Source organism: Pelodiscus sinensis, chromosome 1, assembly GCF_052426305.1.
Source record: "Pelodiscus sinensis isolate ZL-2025 chromosome 1, ASM5242630v1, whole genome shotgun sequence".
NCBI classification, from domain to species: Eukaryota; Metazoa; Chordata; order Testudines; family Trionychidae; genus Pelodiscus; species Pelodiscus sinensis.
Genome location: NC_143052.1, coordinates 333595471 through 333609311, shown reverse-complemented (window position 1 = coordinate 333609311; position 13841 = coordinate 333595471). Strand labels below are relative to the sequence as shown.

Here is a 13841-nt window from a genome sequence, read left to right as displayed (position 1 = left end):
CCCCTCAGTTCCCAGTGCATCTCCCACTGATGTCAATGGAAGGTTTGCATGGAGATCAAGATAAGGGGAGAATATGGCCTATATGTAGAGTAAGCCTTGCTGGAGTCCTATGCATAATTCATAGTGTGAACCAAAGGCTGTGACCCAGAATCAGCCTGGACTTGGCAACCAGTCACCTAGGTATTAGTTAACACCAAGTAAGCTCATTTGTGACAAGAAAGGATGGTACATAACCATACAGTTTTCTCACACAGGCCTAAGAGCTGGCACAGGAACACACCATCAGGATGGGATGACAGGATAATGACAAGGAAATTTTGTTTGAACTACCAGGTACAAGGATAAGGGTGGTAACTAGCCTTGTCTGGAATGAGATATGTAACTTGTCTGTATAAAAGAAGAACTCATAGGAGGGGCAACTTTGTGCCAGCCTAAGGAACAGCCTCCTGATGTGTTGACAGAGTAGGTATCATTGTTGCAGGCATACACATGTTAACAGACCTGTAGCTCTTAGGGGAGCTAGCCACTAGCTTTATTGACAATGAACCTGGCCAAAATCCTTCACCACTGTTCCAAGCCTGTGGTCTTTTTATGAATAACATCAGCTGAATGGACATGGTGCACTGTCTCTTAGGGAAGATGACATTAGAGCGCCAAGAACCGCAATGCTGGCAGCAGTAATAATGCTACAGTGTCAGCAGCAGCAACATCCCTCAGCACTAACACCACAGAGTAACTCTGTTATTAGGTACCTTAGCATGGCAGTCAGTCACATGCCGTGAGAATGCTGGTTCCTGCACTATTTCTGTCTTTCTCCTTTCAGTTCCATCTTCCTAGCTCCTTGGAGGTTCCCACTACCACAATATTAGAGCACATCCCCATGTTTAATGCATTCCACTACACTGTACAGGAGAGAGGAGGCACAGAGAGACCTTGCCCAGGCCATGCAAGAAATTGAACTTGGGTCCCCAAGTCCCAGAGCTAACACACGAATCACTGGACCATCTTTGCTCCCAGTTAATGGGTATCTTCTCCTTTCATTTCTCTTTACCTCTTTCCCTTCCAAAACCCACATTCTTTAGCCAGGGAATTCACGCTGAACACCTTCCCAGTTCATCAGGTAAAATAAGTAATATGATAGCTGATGCTTACATTATAGCATCTTCAGGCTTTAGGGTTAACACTAATGTGGTTAATGGCAGGCAGAGAAGCTCACACCTCCTAGACTAGGTAATTTACAGGCTGCTTGCAGAGTCAGGCAGACAGCCAGGCATTGAATTACACCCTGTTTACTTCAAAACCATGAATAAAGATACTTTTTAAAGAAATGAACGCTGAGAGATCCTGAATCTGCTTATGTGGGTTACGTAAATGCACCATGGAGGCCGGATACAGCCCACAGGGCCCATTTGACACTTCTAACTTAATGTATGGACAGGAAATGGTTATAAATAGTCACTCCCCTCTCAGCTCTCTAAAGACATAAATAATTTTGATGTGGAGCGTTGGAGCACCCAGGGTCATTTCCAGACCACCCGCGGGGTTTGCATTAATGGGTTTGCTTTGCTTAGGTATCAGTTAAACTAGTGTTTACTTTGAAAGTTTTAACAGCTTTTAAATGGAAGCAGCTAGAGAAGAATCACATTAAACCCCACTTACTTGTTAGTGACTGCTTGCATAAACTCATCAATCAGTTCATCGTATTGTTTCCCACGGACCCGCTTGTGTTTCAGTCCAATATAGAGTGGATCATTCAGGAGAGCCTAGGACACAAAGCATTCTGTTTATGGCACCTGCTTCTCTACTGGACAGAAATTTACACCCAAAACGTACATGTGTGTCACATTTATGGCCGTTTCACTCATTATCGCTAAGCAACAAAACACAGTGGGCTGACCTGTCCCTGGGCAACCGTTGGCTCCTTGAAGAAGGATGCAAACATAAATCCCTTCCTGAACCCCAGATGCAGATTTAGTTCATGATTAATAAGCCCAGGAACAGCACTGGGAGGCAGAGTTCTCACTCGCCAGGACTGGGAGAGCTCGTACAATGACATGCTTCCTTCCTGAAGTGTTTCATTCTTGGCCTGGAAGGCCCAGCTTGTTGGTACTTCCACCTCCATTGCTCATTCAGTTCCTGGTTTATCACCTGAGACTGCCCATGTGGGGTTGACTAGGGACAATGGTGGTTTTTGCAACATGGACCGTTCTCCATTAGGAACTAGACTGAGGCCATCGACCCATTTCCTCTGAGCCAGCAGATGCCGACAAACTTTCCATTTCATTAGCCTGAGCTGGACTAGAACCAGTGAGCTGACCTCAAAGCCCTTTACTCATTGCCTGAGCCAGCTAGTACTCAACTTCACCGAATGGCAACTGCTGGGAAGGGACACCAGAGAAGAGAGGGCATCAGCTACATGACTGGGCCCCCCCCCCGGACTCCTCCTGTGCCACTCAGGGCCGGACTGAGCCATTCCGGTGCCCCGGGAAGACAGGTTAATTGCGCCCTGGATTGGGGGAGGGTGCATGCACGGCCCCGCCCCCCGCGCCGGCGCGTGGGGGAGGGTGCGTGGAGCTGGAGGCGGCAGGACGCATATACCCGGCTCAGCCCAGCCTGGCTACTGCTACTGGCGCACAGCCCGGGGCCGCCCGGAGTGGGCCAAGCCTGGCCATGCGGGGCCCCGTGGCCGCGGGGGGAAGGACACTGCTGGCCGGCGCTGTGGGGATTAACGTGGCCCCTGCCCCAGGCGGCTGCTGCAGGGTGGCCGCTTGGAGCGGCTGCAGCCCGCAATCTGGGAGCCGGGTGTGCGGCACCTCATGGCAGCTGTAAGGGGAGCTGCGTGCCCCTTACAGCTGCCATCAGGCACCCCCCATAGGTTAGCGCCCTAGACAGTTGCTCAGCTAGCCCCCCCTTAATCCGGCCCTGGTGTCATTGCTAGACTGGGGATCAGCCCTCTTCCACTCACTGGTGGCCCAGCCCCAGCCTGTTCTGCTCCCCTGGCTCCCATCAGTGTCACTCCGCTTCTCGATGCCAGTGAGTCCAGGGGGCAGGCTCAGTGTCTGTTCCTGGCGCCAGGCCCTCAGCCAGTCCCTTGGGCCGTGTCGTAGGGGGTTGGAAGAAAAGGTTACCCCCACCCCCATTACTGGCAGTGGGAAGCAGATGGATGCATCTGGGAGCCAGCAGAGCAGAGCAGAGCACAGCAGAGCAGGCTGGAGCAGGGTCTCTCCTCTTCCCGCTGCCACCGGTGGGTGTGAGGGGACCAATCCCTGCTGTTGCCCCAAAGCTCAGGCCCTGGGGTGATTGGACAAACTGTCCATAGGATGGGACAGCTTTGCCTGGCAGCTGCTGGAAATATTTACATGACTCCCACTACTACAATATTGGAGCACATCCCCGTATTTAATGCATTGCACTACACTGTAATGGGGCATTTGGCCCTTCCCTCTTTACCCATGGCATTTGGGGGGTACTTGGCACTTTGTGCCCAAGCACCTCACCCCTAAGTGCACCTGTATGTGTTTGCTACTCTCCTTGATTTTGCTTCCTTTTTTCACTTCAGACTCAGGTTTCTATTTCTCAGAACCTTTTGCTGATATTGGACACAACCCCATACGTTTAAAAGGCTTGCAAACCCTGTTTCCTCAGTCATCCCCACAGGTGCTGAACTGGGACCGGCATCCTATTGATGGCTGATAAGAAGCAGTTGCCTCCAAAAGTAGTGAGTCAGCACAGAAAGAAACAACATCTGGGAGAATGTGACAGAAATAGCAATAGCAAGAGACAGATGGACCAGCTGGCTGGATGTTTTGAAGGTCTCAGTGAGTCATTGGAAAGAGATCCCATTTCCACCCTGGCCTCAGGAACAGAATCCTGGCTATCAGAGGAGGGTGCCCCATCAAAGCTCTATTGTCCTGTAGCTTTGCAAATCTTAGCTGCTGGCAGGTATGTTAAAACTAAATCCATTTCCAGAGCCAGCTGTTTTTCCCTTAGCAGGAAATCTGAAAGGGGTCTTCCTCTGATTTTGATTAAGTCTGCTCTTCTCTGCCTTAGAAGAGACATACATTTCCACTGAAATATAGTACTTTAACACATCTTTAAGTGGGCAGTGGCTTGTCCCTTGTTCTAGAAAGTGAACTACATGGGTGATTCCAAGGTCTGAAACCACCGGTTGAATAACCTTAACAGGATATGGAAGTATCCTGTAAGGGTATGTCTACGCTGCAAAATTAATTCAAAATAACAGCCGTTATTTCGAATTAACTTTCATAGCATCTATACACACAAACCACTATTTCAAATTTAATTTGAAATAGTGGAGTCCTTAATTCAAACTTGGTAAACCTCATTCTATGAGGAGTAACAACAAATTCAAAATAGCTATTTCGAATTAAGTGCTGTGTAGACACTTAATTCAAAATAGGGGGCATCTAGCCCTTCCCAGGGAGCCCTGGTGGCCACTCTGGGCACAACCAGGAAAACTTACTCTCCTCTCCCCCAGCCCCGGAGCCATTAAAGGGGTAGACCCTGGCCACAGTGCCTGTGCCAGCTCCAAGCCTGCCAGCCCAGAGCCAGCAGTGGCCACCGGGGCCCCTGATCCAGTGGCCCCAAAACATGAGCCAGCAAGCCACTGGCAGCCAGCCCTCCACTGCTCCCCAGGAGCAGTCTGCCAGCTCCCAGGACCCTGACAGGGGCTGGAGAAGGCGGGTGCCTTCCTGGACCAGGGTGGAGATCATGGATCTTATTCAGGTTTGGGGGGGATGCCCCAAACGTCCATGATCTCTGCACTAGACGGAGGAATGCTGCCGTCTATGGCAGGATAGCTGCCAGCCTGGCCACCAAAGGCCACATGCGAACCCAGGACCAGGTTAGCATGAAAGTCAAGTTGGTCTGGCGAGACCCCCAACCCTGAGCCCTGAGCTTCCCCTCCCCCTTCTTCCCCTTGCTTCCCCCTTCCAGCTCACTCCTCCCAGGTTTCCCCCTCCCCTCTCCCACCCTCTCTCTTCCCCTTTTCCCAGTCTCCCCAGAGGTTCATCCTCCCCCCCAGTTTTGTTCAATAAACCCAGTTTCTATTTTTGAACATACGTGTCTTTTATTTGACATCAGGAAGGGGGGCTAGGGAGGGGTAAGTGGACGGATGTGAGGGAGGAATGGGGCACAAGCCCCCTGTGGGGAGGACCCCCCCCGGATGGACCCCCCCCGGATGGCAGCCTGCAGCAAGTGCAGCCGGGCTGATGGCAGCGACCCCACGAGATGCACCGGCATGCCCATGGGCAGCTCTGGCTCCATGTGGCTGAGTGCTGTGGTGTCCCAAGTGCGGGCACTCAGGGCACTCCAAGGCAGGACTGCTTTGCTGTCCCTCATCGAGGTAGACAAGCAAGCGGGGAACCCTGAGAACTGTCTGTCCGGGGTGGGGAGTAGGGTCCCTTTAAGCACAGAGCTCAGCTAGCCTCAGGCAGCAGCCCCACACACTAAGTCCTAACTTGATGCCCTACCGGCATTGGTTCCAGCCAGCCTTAACTTCGGTTCAGGGTCCACTCATTATGGATGTGCTATTTCGAAATAGTTTTTGTGTATAGATGCATTATTTCGAATTAGCTTAATTCGAATGAACTATTTCGAATTAAGTTAATTTGAAATAGAGCTGTAGTGTAGACATAGTCTAACATACTGACCAAGTTTCTCAGTAAGTCAGTATGACTTCTGATTTAATAATGTTATCTCCTGCATAAAAATAACAGAAACCACCCATTTATGCCAAATTCAAAAACTCAACTACACCACCTAGAATCACACAAGTCAACCACTGGTGCACATTGGCATAAATGGCATTGAGCATTGGATACAAACCTGAGCTGTGGCTGGACCACTTTTGGCCAGGCCAAACCTCAATGTGCTTGACCCCCATGGGCCAGACTGCAATCCCACTCTCTCCAATTTGTCCTTTTACCACCACAAATCTCCCTGAAATCAATGTGCAAAGGTGGATCTGTATGCTCTGTAAGCCCAGAAAGATGGCAGGGAAATACATTTAAAATGCATCATGATGCACTAAACACAAAGGCAAGTCTGTGTTTAAATATTACGTTTGTGAATTTTGTCATGGGAGTGGGATAGCCTTGTGGTTTGAGCATGGATCTGAAAGCTGGGAACACCTAAGTATTAACCCAATGTGGAGAACATGAGGAATGTCTGCATTATTTTTATGAAAAGTATTTATGGTTCAGTTTCCCCTCTCACTTTTGTATTGTTACCTTCTGGGTAGGTGGGAGTCAATGTCTTTCCTGGGACTGGGGGTCCACAATGAAGTGACTGTGTGAGAACACCCAGAAGTCAATGACACAAAAATCCCCAGAGGGCGTTCACATTTGATCTCTCTGTCAACAGATCATGTCCACATTGGGGACACTATCAACAACGGTGTGAGCAGTGCACTGTGGGTAATGTATCCCACAGTTCACTATTGTGGGAAAACAGAGTTGACTATAAAGGAAGGGAAAAAGAAAAAAAGTCTCTCATAGGGGTGGAAGTCTTCGGTTTCCTGACAAAAGTCCCATAGCAGTGTGAATGCCCTCACTGTTTTCTCTCCAAAAGGCAGTTTTTGGGACAAAACTTGGTAGTGTAGACAAAACCTGAGACCTGAATTTTTCATACCGACTTCCTCAGTTTTGGGGTGGTCCAACCTGACACATAGGGCCCCATGTTGAGCACTCAGAACTCCAAATGAAGCCCATGAGAGCTGAGCACCTCTGAAAATGTCCGGTGACTGAGTAAGGTCTGTAAGCTTGGATTGAGGTAACTGTCTTTAAGCATTCAAGACTGAAAGTTTTATCCCATCAGTTTAGCTGGGCCAGCTGAGAATCATATATTCTGATGGCTTATGGTCAAATGAGAAGCAAGTACAGTTTAAAATAGTTTCCTGCATATTTGACAAGCATTGGCATAGTAAATGTGCATAGGAATATATTTTAAAAACATATCCTCACAGATGTCTCTTCTGGCGTCAATAAAATGTTGAATTTCAGCCTTTTGAAGCTAGAGTCATAAGGCATAAAACTGCTAACAGATGGAGTCCTCCTGTCCCGTAATGGTGTGCAGCAAAGTGTGCAATCTGACAAAACACAGCCATTAATTAAGCTCCAACCACCCAGTGGGGATTCTCCATTTGCTGAAATATAATCGCTTCCACACACCGGGGATGTGTCAGTTTCCTTTATGCTTATCACAGGAAAAGTCAGTCTGTATCTGCCTGGCTGAAATCTCTGAACTCACCTTCTCACGCTGAAAGACAGAGCTGACCTTTTAACTCCTGCTGGCTCAGCTCCAGCTTCCCCTTCCCATCATCAGAACATAAGGGCAGCCACTGTTGATGTGACCTCATAATACGAGAAGAGAGCAAGCCGGCAGCTTCTGGGCGTTGTTGGGTTAGTTGTCTTTTTATCTTAGGTGCCTTTGACACAAAGCTCGGAATTCAGAGAATGAATTGTCAAGCCAAGAACCCAGAAAATGCACAAAATAAGCAGCTAATCTTACCTCATTGTCTGTGCCAACATCAAGCAGGACAGGCAGACACTGTTGTGGATGGACTCCACCACAGGCTGTGTACAAGGCAAGTTTCCCTACAGGGATGCCCATGCCGTAACTTCCTAGATCTCCTAGGCCTAGGATTCTCTCTCCATCTGTCACCACGATGGCCTGCAGATAATGAACAGAGTACATTGTATCAGCTCCCCAGATTTTTATAGTAATGTAGTGTGATAGCCACAATATCGGATAGAAGTCTGTTCCCTTCGGAGGTTACTGTGCTAGTTAGTTATCACAAAGGAACAAGTCAATTAAGGGGTATTGTCTAGGAAGTCATAGAATCATAGAATCATAGAATAATAGGACTGGAAGGGACCTCAAGAGGTCATCGAGTCCAGCCCCCCGCCCTCAAGGCAGGACCAAGCTCCGTCTACACCATCCCTGACAGATGTCTATCTAACCTGTTCTTAAATATCTCCAGAGAGGGAGATTCCACCACCTCTCTTGGCAATTTATTCCAATATTTGACCACCCTGACAGTTAGGAATTTTTTCCTAATGTCCAATCTAAACCTCCCCTGCTGCACTTTAAGCCCATTACTCCTTGTCCTGTCCTCAGAAACCAAGAGGAACAAATTTTTTCCTTCCTCCTTGTGACACCCTTTTAGATATTTGAAAACCGCTATCATGTCCCCCCTTAATCTTCTTTTTTCCAAACTAAACAAGCCCAGTTCATGAAGCCTGGCTTCATAGGTCATGTTCTCTAGACCTTTAATCATTCTTGTCGCTCTTCTCTGTACCCTTTCCAATTTCTCCACATCTTTCTTGAAATGTGGCGCCCAGAACTGGACACAGTACTCCAGCTGAGGCCTAACTAGTGCAGAGTAGAGCAGCAGAATGACTTCACGAGTTTTGCTTACAACACACCTGTTGATACAACCTAGAATCATATTTGCTTTTTTTGCAACAGCATCACACTGTTGACTCATATTCAACTTGTGGTCCACTATGACCCCTAGATCCCTTTCCGCCATGCTCCTTCCTAGACAGTCGCTTCCCATCTTGTATGTATGGAACTGATTGTTCCTTCCTAAGTGGAGCACTTTGCATTTCTCTTTATTAAACCTCATCCTGTTTACCTCTGACCATTTCTCTAACTTGCTAACGTCATTTTGAATTATGTCCCTATCCTCCAAAGAAGTCGCAACCCCACCCAGTTTGGTATCATCTGCAAACTTAATAAGCGTACTCTCTATCCCAATATCTACATCATTGATGAAGATGTTGAACAGTATGGGTCCCAAAACAGACCCTTGAGGAACTCCACTTGTTATCCCTTTCCAGCAGGATTTAGAACCGTTAACAACAACTCTCTGACTACGGTTATCCAGCCAATTATGCACCCACCTTATCGTGGCCTTATCTAAGTTATATTTGCCTAGTTTATCAATAAGAATATAATGCGAGACCGTATCAAATGCCTTACTAAAGTCTAGGTATATGACATCCACCGCTTCTCCCTTATCCACAAGGCTCGTTATCTTATCAAAGAAAGCTATCAGATTAGTTTGGCATGACTTGTTCTTCACAAACCCATGCTGGCTATTCCCTATCACTTTATTACCTTCCAAGTGTTTGCATATGATTTCCTTAATTACCTGCTCCATTATCTTCCCTGGGACAGACGTTAAACTGACCGGTCTGTAGTTTCCTGGGTTGTTCTTATTCCCCTTTTTATAGATGGGCACAATATTTGCCCTTTTCCAGTCTTCTGGAATCTCCCCTGTCTGCCATGATTTTTCAAAGATCATAGCTAAAGGCTCAGATACCTCCTCTATCAGCTCCTTGAGTATCCTGGGATGCATTTCATCAGGACCTGGTGACTTGCTGACATCTAACTTTCCTAAGTGATTTTTAACTTGTTCTTTGTGTATCCTATCTTCTAAACTTACCCTCTCTCTGCTTGTCAGCGAAGCAGGGTGGAGAGCGTCAGCGAAGGACTCTGAGACCTTGCAAACTTATGTTGGTATAACTATGTCACTCAGTGGTATGGAGAATCCACAGCCAAGTGATGCAGTTATCCCATGTAGACAATGCTATGTTGATGGGAGGGGGAGTATCTGTGCTGATAGGAGAAGCTCTCTTGTTGGCACAGGTCGTCTTCGCTAAGTGCGCTAGTGATGCCCCTGCACCGGTGCAGCACTGTAAGGATTCGAACTAGGGAGTTCGAACTAGGGAGGCTAACGTAGGCATTCAAAGTTGCAAATGAAGCCCAGGATTTAAATATCCTGGGCTTTATTTGCATGTTCCCGTCCGGTCGCCATTTTTAAATTCCAGTAGTCTGAAGTAACTGCCTGCAGCTACACGCAGCAGTGAAACGTAATTCGAACTAAGTCCTTAGTTCGGATTAACTGTTACTCCTTATTCCATCGAGTGATTTAGCTTTTCCTATCTCTTCGCTTTGCTAACGGCATTTTATGCCTCAGCAGCACTATAAGGGTATGTCTAGACTACATGCCTCTGTCATCAGAGGCATGTAGATTAGGCTACCTGGCATAGGGAAATGAAGCCACGATTTAAATAATCGCAGCTTCATTTAAATTAAAATGGCTGCCACGCTCTGCCGACCAGCTGATGATCAGCTGTTTGTCGGCAGATCGGGGCAGTCTAAACGTGCCGTGGTCGACAAGGAAGCCTCTGTTGACCGGCACAGGTAAACCTGGTTTCACGAGGCATACTTGCGTCGGTCGACAACGGCTTCCTTGTCGACTGTGGCGCGTCCAGACTGCCCCGATCTGCCGACAAACAGCTGATCATCAGCTGGTTGGCAGAGCGTGGCAGCCATTTTAATTTAAATGAAGCCGGGATTATTTAAATCACGGCTTCATTTCCCTATGCCGGGTAGCCTAATCTATATGCCTCTGATGACAGAGGCATGTAGTCTAGACATACCCTAAGATCTCACTTGCAGTTCTGTACTGGGCATATTGATCACTCTTTCCCTTTTCAAAAGTGACCCAAATGCAAGTCCGCTGGCATTAACCTGTTCTCTCATTGTTAGAGCCAGTTCATAAAGAGAACACTGGGCACTCATGCAGTGCCTTTCACCCACGGATCTCAAAGCACTTTGCATGTATTCAGGCCTGTGAAGACACTTTGGTCACCATTATTGTTCCTGTTTTAAAGATGGAGAAACTGAGGTAGAGAGACAGGTGTAAGTGGCTTGCCGTAAGTCATGGCAGAGCTTGGAATGGATATCTGCTTCCTTGACTCCCATGCCTGTGCTATAACCCGAGGACTATTCTCCACCCCATGATTTTTTTCTCTCCTTTCGTAGGCCTAGGCTGACCTGTCTGTTTTATTCAGGGATATGAAAAATCCACTCCCCTGGGAAATGTAGTGAAGTTGACCGAGGCCCTAGAATAAATAGCAGTAGGTTGACAGAAGAATTGTTTTATACTTCTAGTACTGCCTCTTGAAGGGGTGATTAACTACAGCAATGAAAAAAACCCTTTAATCACTGTAGCAACTGTCCGCACTGTGGTGCTAGAGAGGCACAGCTGCAATGCTCTGGGTTGTACCATGGAAGTATCTGTAGTATAGATGTAGCTTGAGTCTTTTCTCTCATCCAAGCATTAACATCTACACAAGGCTTAACCCTGAGTTAAGCAATTGCCAGATAACACTGGTATCTGACATGTTTGTAGGTGGGTTAGTGCGGACACTCCCCACTCTACCAACCAACCTTTGCCCTTTTAAACAATACTGTGGGGAGTAAATACCTGGGATGATCGCTAAGGGAATGCCCTATTGCACCTACATGTTTATTGGACTTGTGGGGTTGTTTGTTTCTTTGTGATAACCAGAGGGGGGAAAAAGCATGGCCAACATTTTTAATGTTAGAAGCCCGAAGGGAAGCAATTCAGTCACCAGCCTCACGTTAAAAGTGTCAAGGACCCAATCACAGCTCTCACAGAGGTTAATCAGTCTCCTATGTTTGCCAACCTTGTTGCATATGTGTGTGCTGTGGGGCCTACAGCTTTGCTAGGCCCCAGGGCAAGAAAGAGCCAGGCCTCGGGTGGAAGGGGCGGAGCTGGGACTAGCTTCCCCCAGGCAGCCTGGCATGTGCCATGCCTCCCCTAGGCATCCCTCCGCACTGTCTGGAATGCTCTGCATGGGGCTCTGTCGATGACTGAAAGGACCCAGGCTTTTGAATTGACAAGCCTGAGGGCCATTGACCTACGTGCCCTCCCCTGTGTGTGTGTGGATGAAGGTGAAAAATAGTAAGAACAGGACAAAATGGCAATTCTGCCTTAATGCAGGAGGACAGTGGTTAACAAATGCCAAGAGCTGTTCTTTCAAAACTGGCCAGGAGCTTCAGGGAACAGAGCAGTAAGATCCAGATCATGTTGATTATTCACTTGAGGGTGACCTAAGTGCACAATCTGGCTTGGATATCAAAGGAGAAGTCCCTGGCAAAATTATTTTTATTTACCGATTCACTAAGTTAATGCCAAAGACCCACATGCACTTTTAGAAAAAATAAGAGAATGAAGGATTATAAAATATCTCAACAGGTCTCCTTCCTTTGGTGGGGGATAATAAAGAGAGGTTTATTGACTAGGGCTATTTGCTGGGGCAAAGGGGCTCTGTGAGCTCAGGGAAAGAATAAACCATGGAATCAACTCTTTTAGTTCGAGAGGAAATTTTACGGATCCGACGTAAGACTGCCTGTATATAAACATAAGCTCAACGGAGCAGATAGTGTTAAGTTTTCAGTAGTACAGCTCCTGATGAATAAAGTTCAATTTGCCGATAGCTGGGAAGGGTAGATTTATGACTGATTCCCCAGGATAAGGACTTAGGCCGTGTCTTCACTAAGCAGAAATCAACACTGCTGAGATCGTTCTTCTGGAGTTTGATTTAGTGGGTCTAGTAAAGACTTGCTAAATTGAGCTCAGAGGGCACCCCTGTTGGCAGTGGGTACTCCTGCAGAAGATGATGGGTGCATTTGTGCCCATCGGACTCCCTGATGTGAGGACCGAGGGGAAACTCAAATCAGGGTATGGGGACTCCAGCTTTGTAATTAATATAACTGGGGTTGCATATCTTGATTTGACCTTTTCCTTTAGTGTAGACCTGGCCTCAGGATTTCTAAGCTCTATTCCCAGCTCTGCCACAAACATCCATTGTGACCTCGGGTGAGTCACTTAACCTCTATGTGCCAGTTTCCTCATTAGCAGAAACACATTAATCATGAAGCCTCAGATGGGTACTCTGAAAATTAATTAATTAAAGAATGAAAAACACTTGAAGATCTTTGCAAAGATACTCAGCAGTTCTTCTTTGTGAGTTACGATTCAAAATTTGAGATCAGAGGGATAGGCTGCCTTTCCTTTTGGAAGCCTCAAACTCTGTTGGGTTCTTGTGAGAAATGGAAAATATTTGCAAGTTTTTCTCAGCTCCATAAAAAGAAAAGAAACATACCTTTATATTTTCTTCAGGCCAGGAGTTTAGCATTGTTGCAATATGTCCTTTGTCGTGAATGGTAATAAACAGCCCGCTAAGAAATGAAACAAAAGCAAACCATGCTATAAAATGGTACAAGATAAGAGAGGAGATGAGGTGGGAGCTGATTTACTGAATCCAATCATTAGACCCTTATCACTTACTGCATGGAAATATGACCCAGCGTACTTATTAATCATAGAACCATAGGGCTGGAAGAGACCTCAGGAGGTCATTGAGTCCAACCGCCTGCCCAAAGCAGGATCAATTCCAATAATAGCCAACCTTGACCTCCCCCACTGTAACTTGAGACCATTGCTCCTTCTTCTGCCATCCTTCACTACTGTGAACGGCCTCTCTGGAACCTTCCTTCAAGGAGTTAAAGGCTGCTCAACCTCAGGGTTGCTCTTATAACCTGGGGGCTTAAAGGCTACATGATTAGGCCCTTAATGTTACCCGTGTTCAACCACTGAGACCTGTTTTGCCACATTTCTGTTTCAGTCCAGCAAGAGTCACATTTGGCTCTATGGCCATTCTCTAAAATAAAACCTTAAACATGGTAGAGGCTGGCAATTCCCCCTTTAGCCCTTTGATAAACTCTCTTGTGAAGAGCTTATTGCAATCAGTGCATGGCTGTGGCCACAGAACACAAGGAGGCAACATGGCTCAGTAACTGGGATTATGGAGACCTGGATTCTATTCCAATCTCTGCAGCTCACCTTCTGTGTGACCTTGTACAAGTCATTTCACCTCCTTGTGCCTCTGTTTACTCATACCTTTTGCCTGTCCTGTCTATTTAGAGCAGGGCTACTC

At 47.1% G+C, this 13841-nt stretch overlaps 1 protein-coding gene across 2 annotated transcripts in view; it reads right to left on the bottom strand.

Annotated features, from left to right (window-relative positions):
- Window positions 1–13841, bottom strand: part of ME3 (malic enzyme 3) — a 165872-nt gene that overhangs the window by 46750 nt on the left and 105281 nt on the right. For both annotated transcript variants that reach the window (XM_075919399.2, XM_075919400.2), the window contains exons 4-6: window positions 13008–13083; window positions 7531–7692; window positions 1660–1763 (exon numbers count right to left, since the gene is read on the bottom strand). In XM_075919399.2, coding sequence (XP_075775514.2) covers window positions 1660–1763; window positions 7531–7692; window positions 13008–13083 — 342 coding nt within the window. The remainder of the gene's footprint in view (window positions 1–1659; window positions 1764–7530; window positions 7693–13007; window positions 13084–13841) is intronic.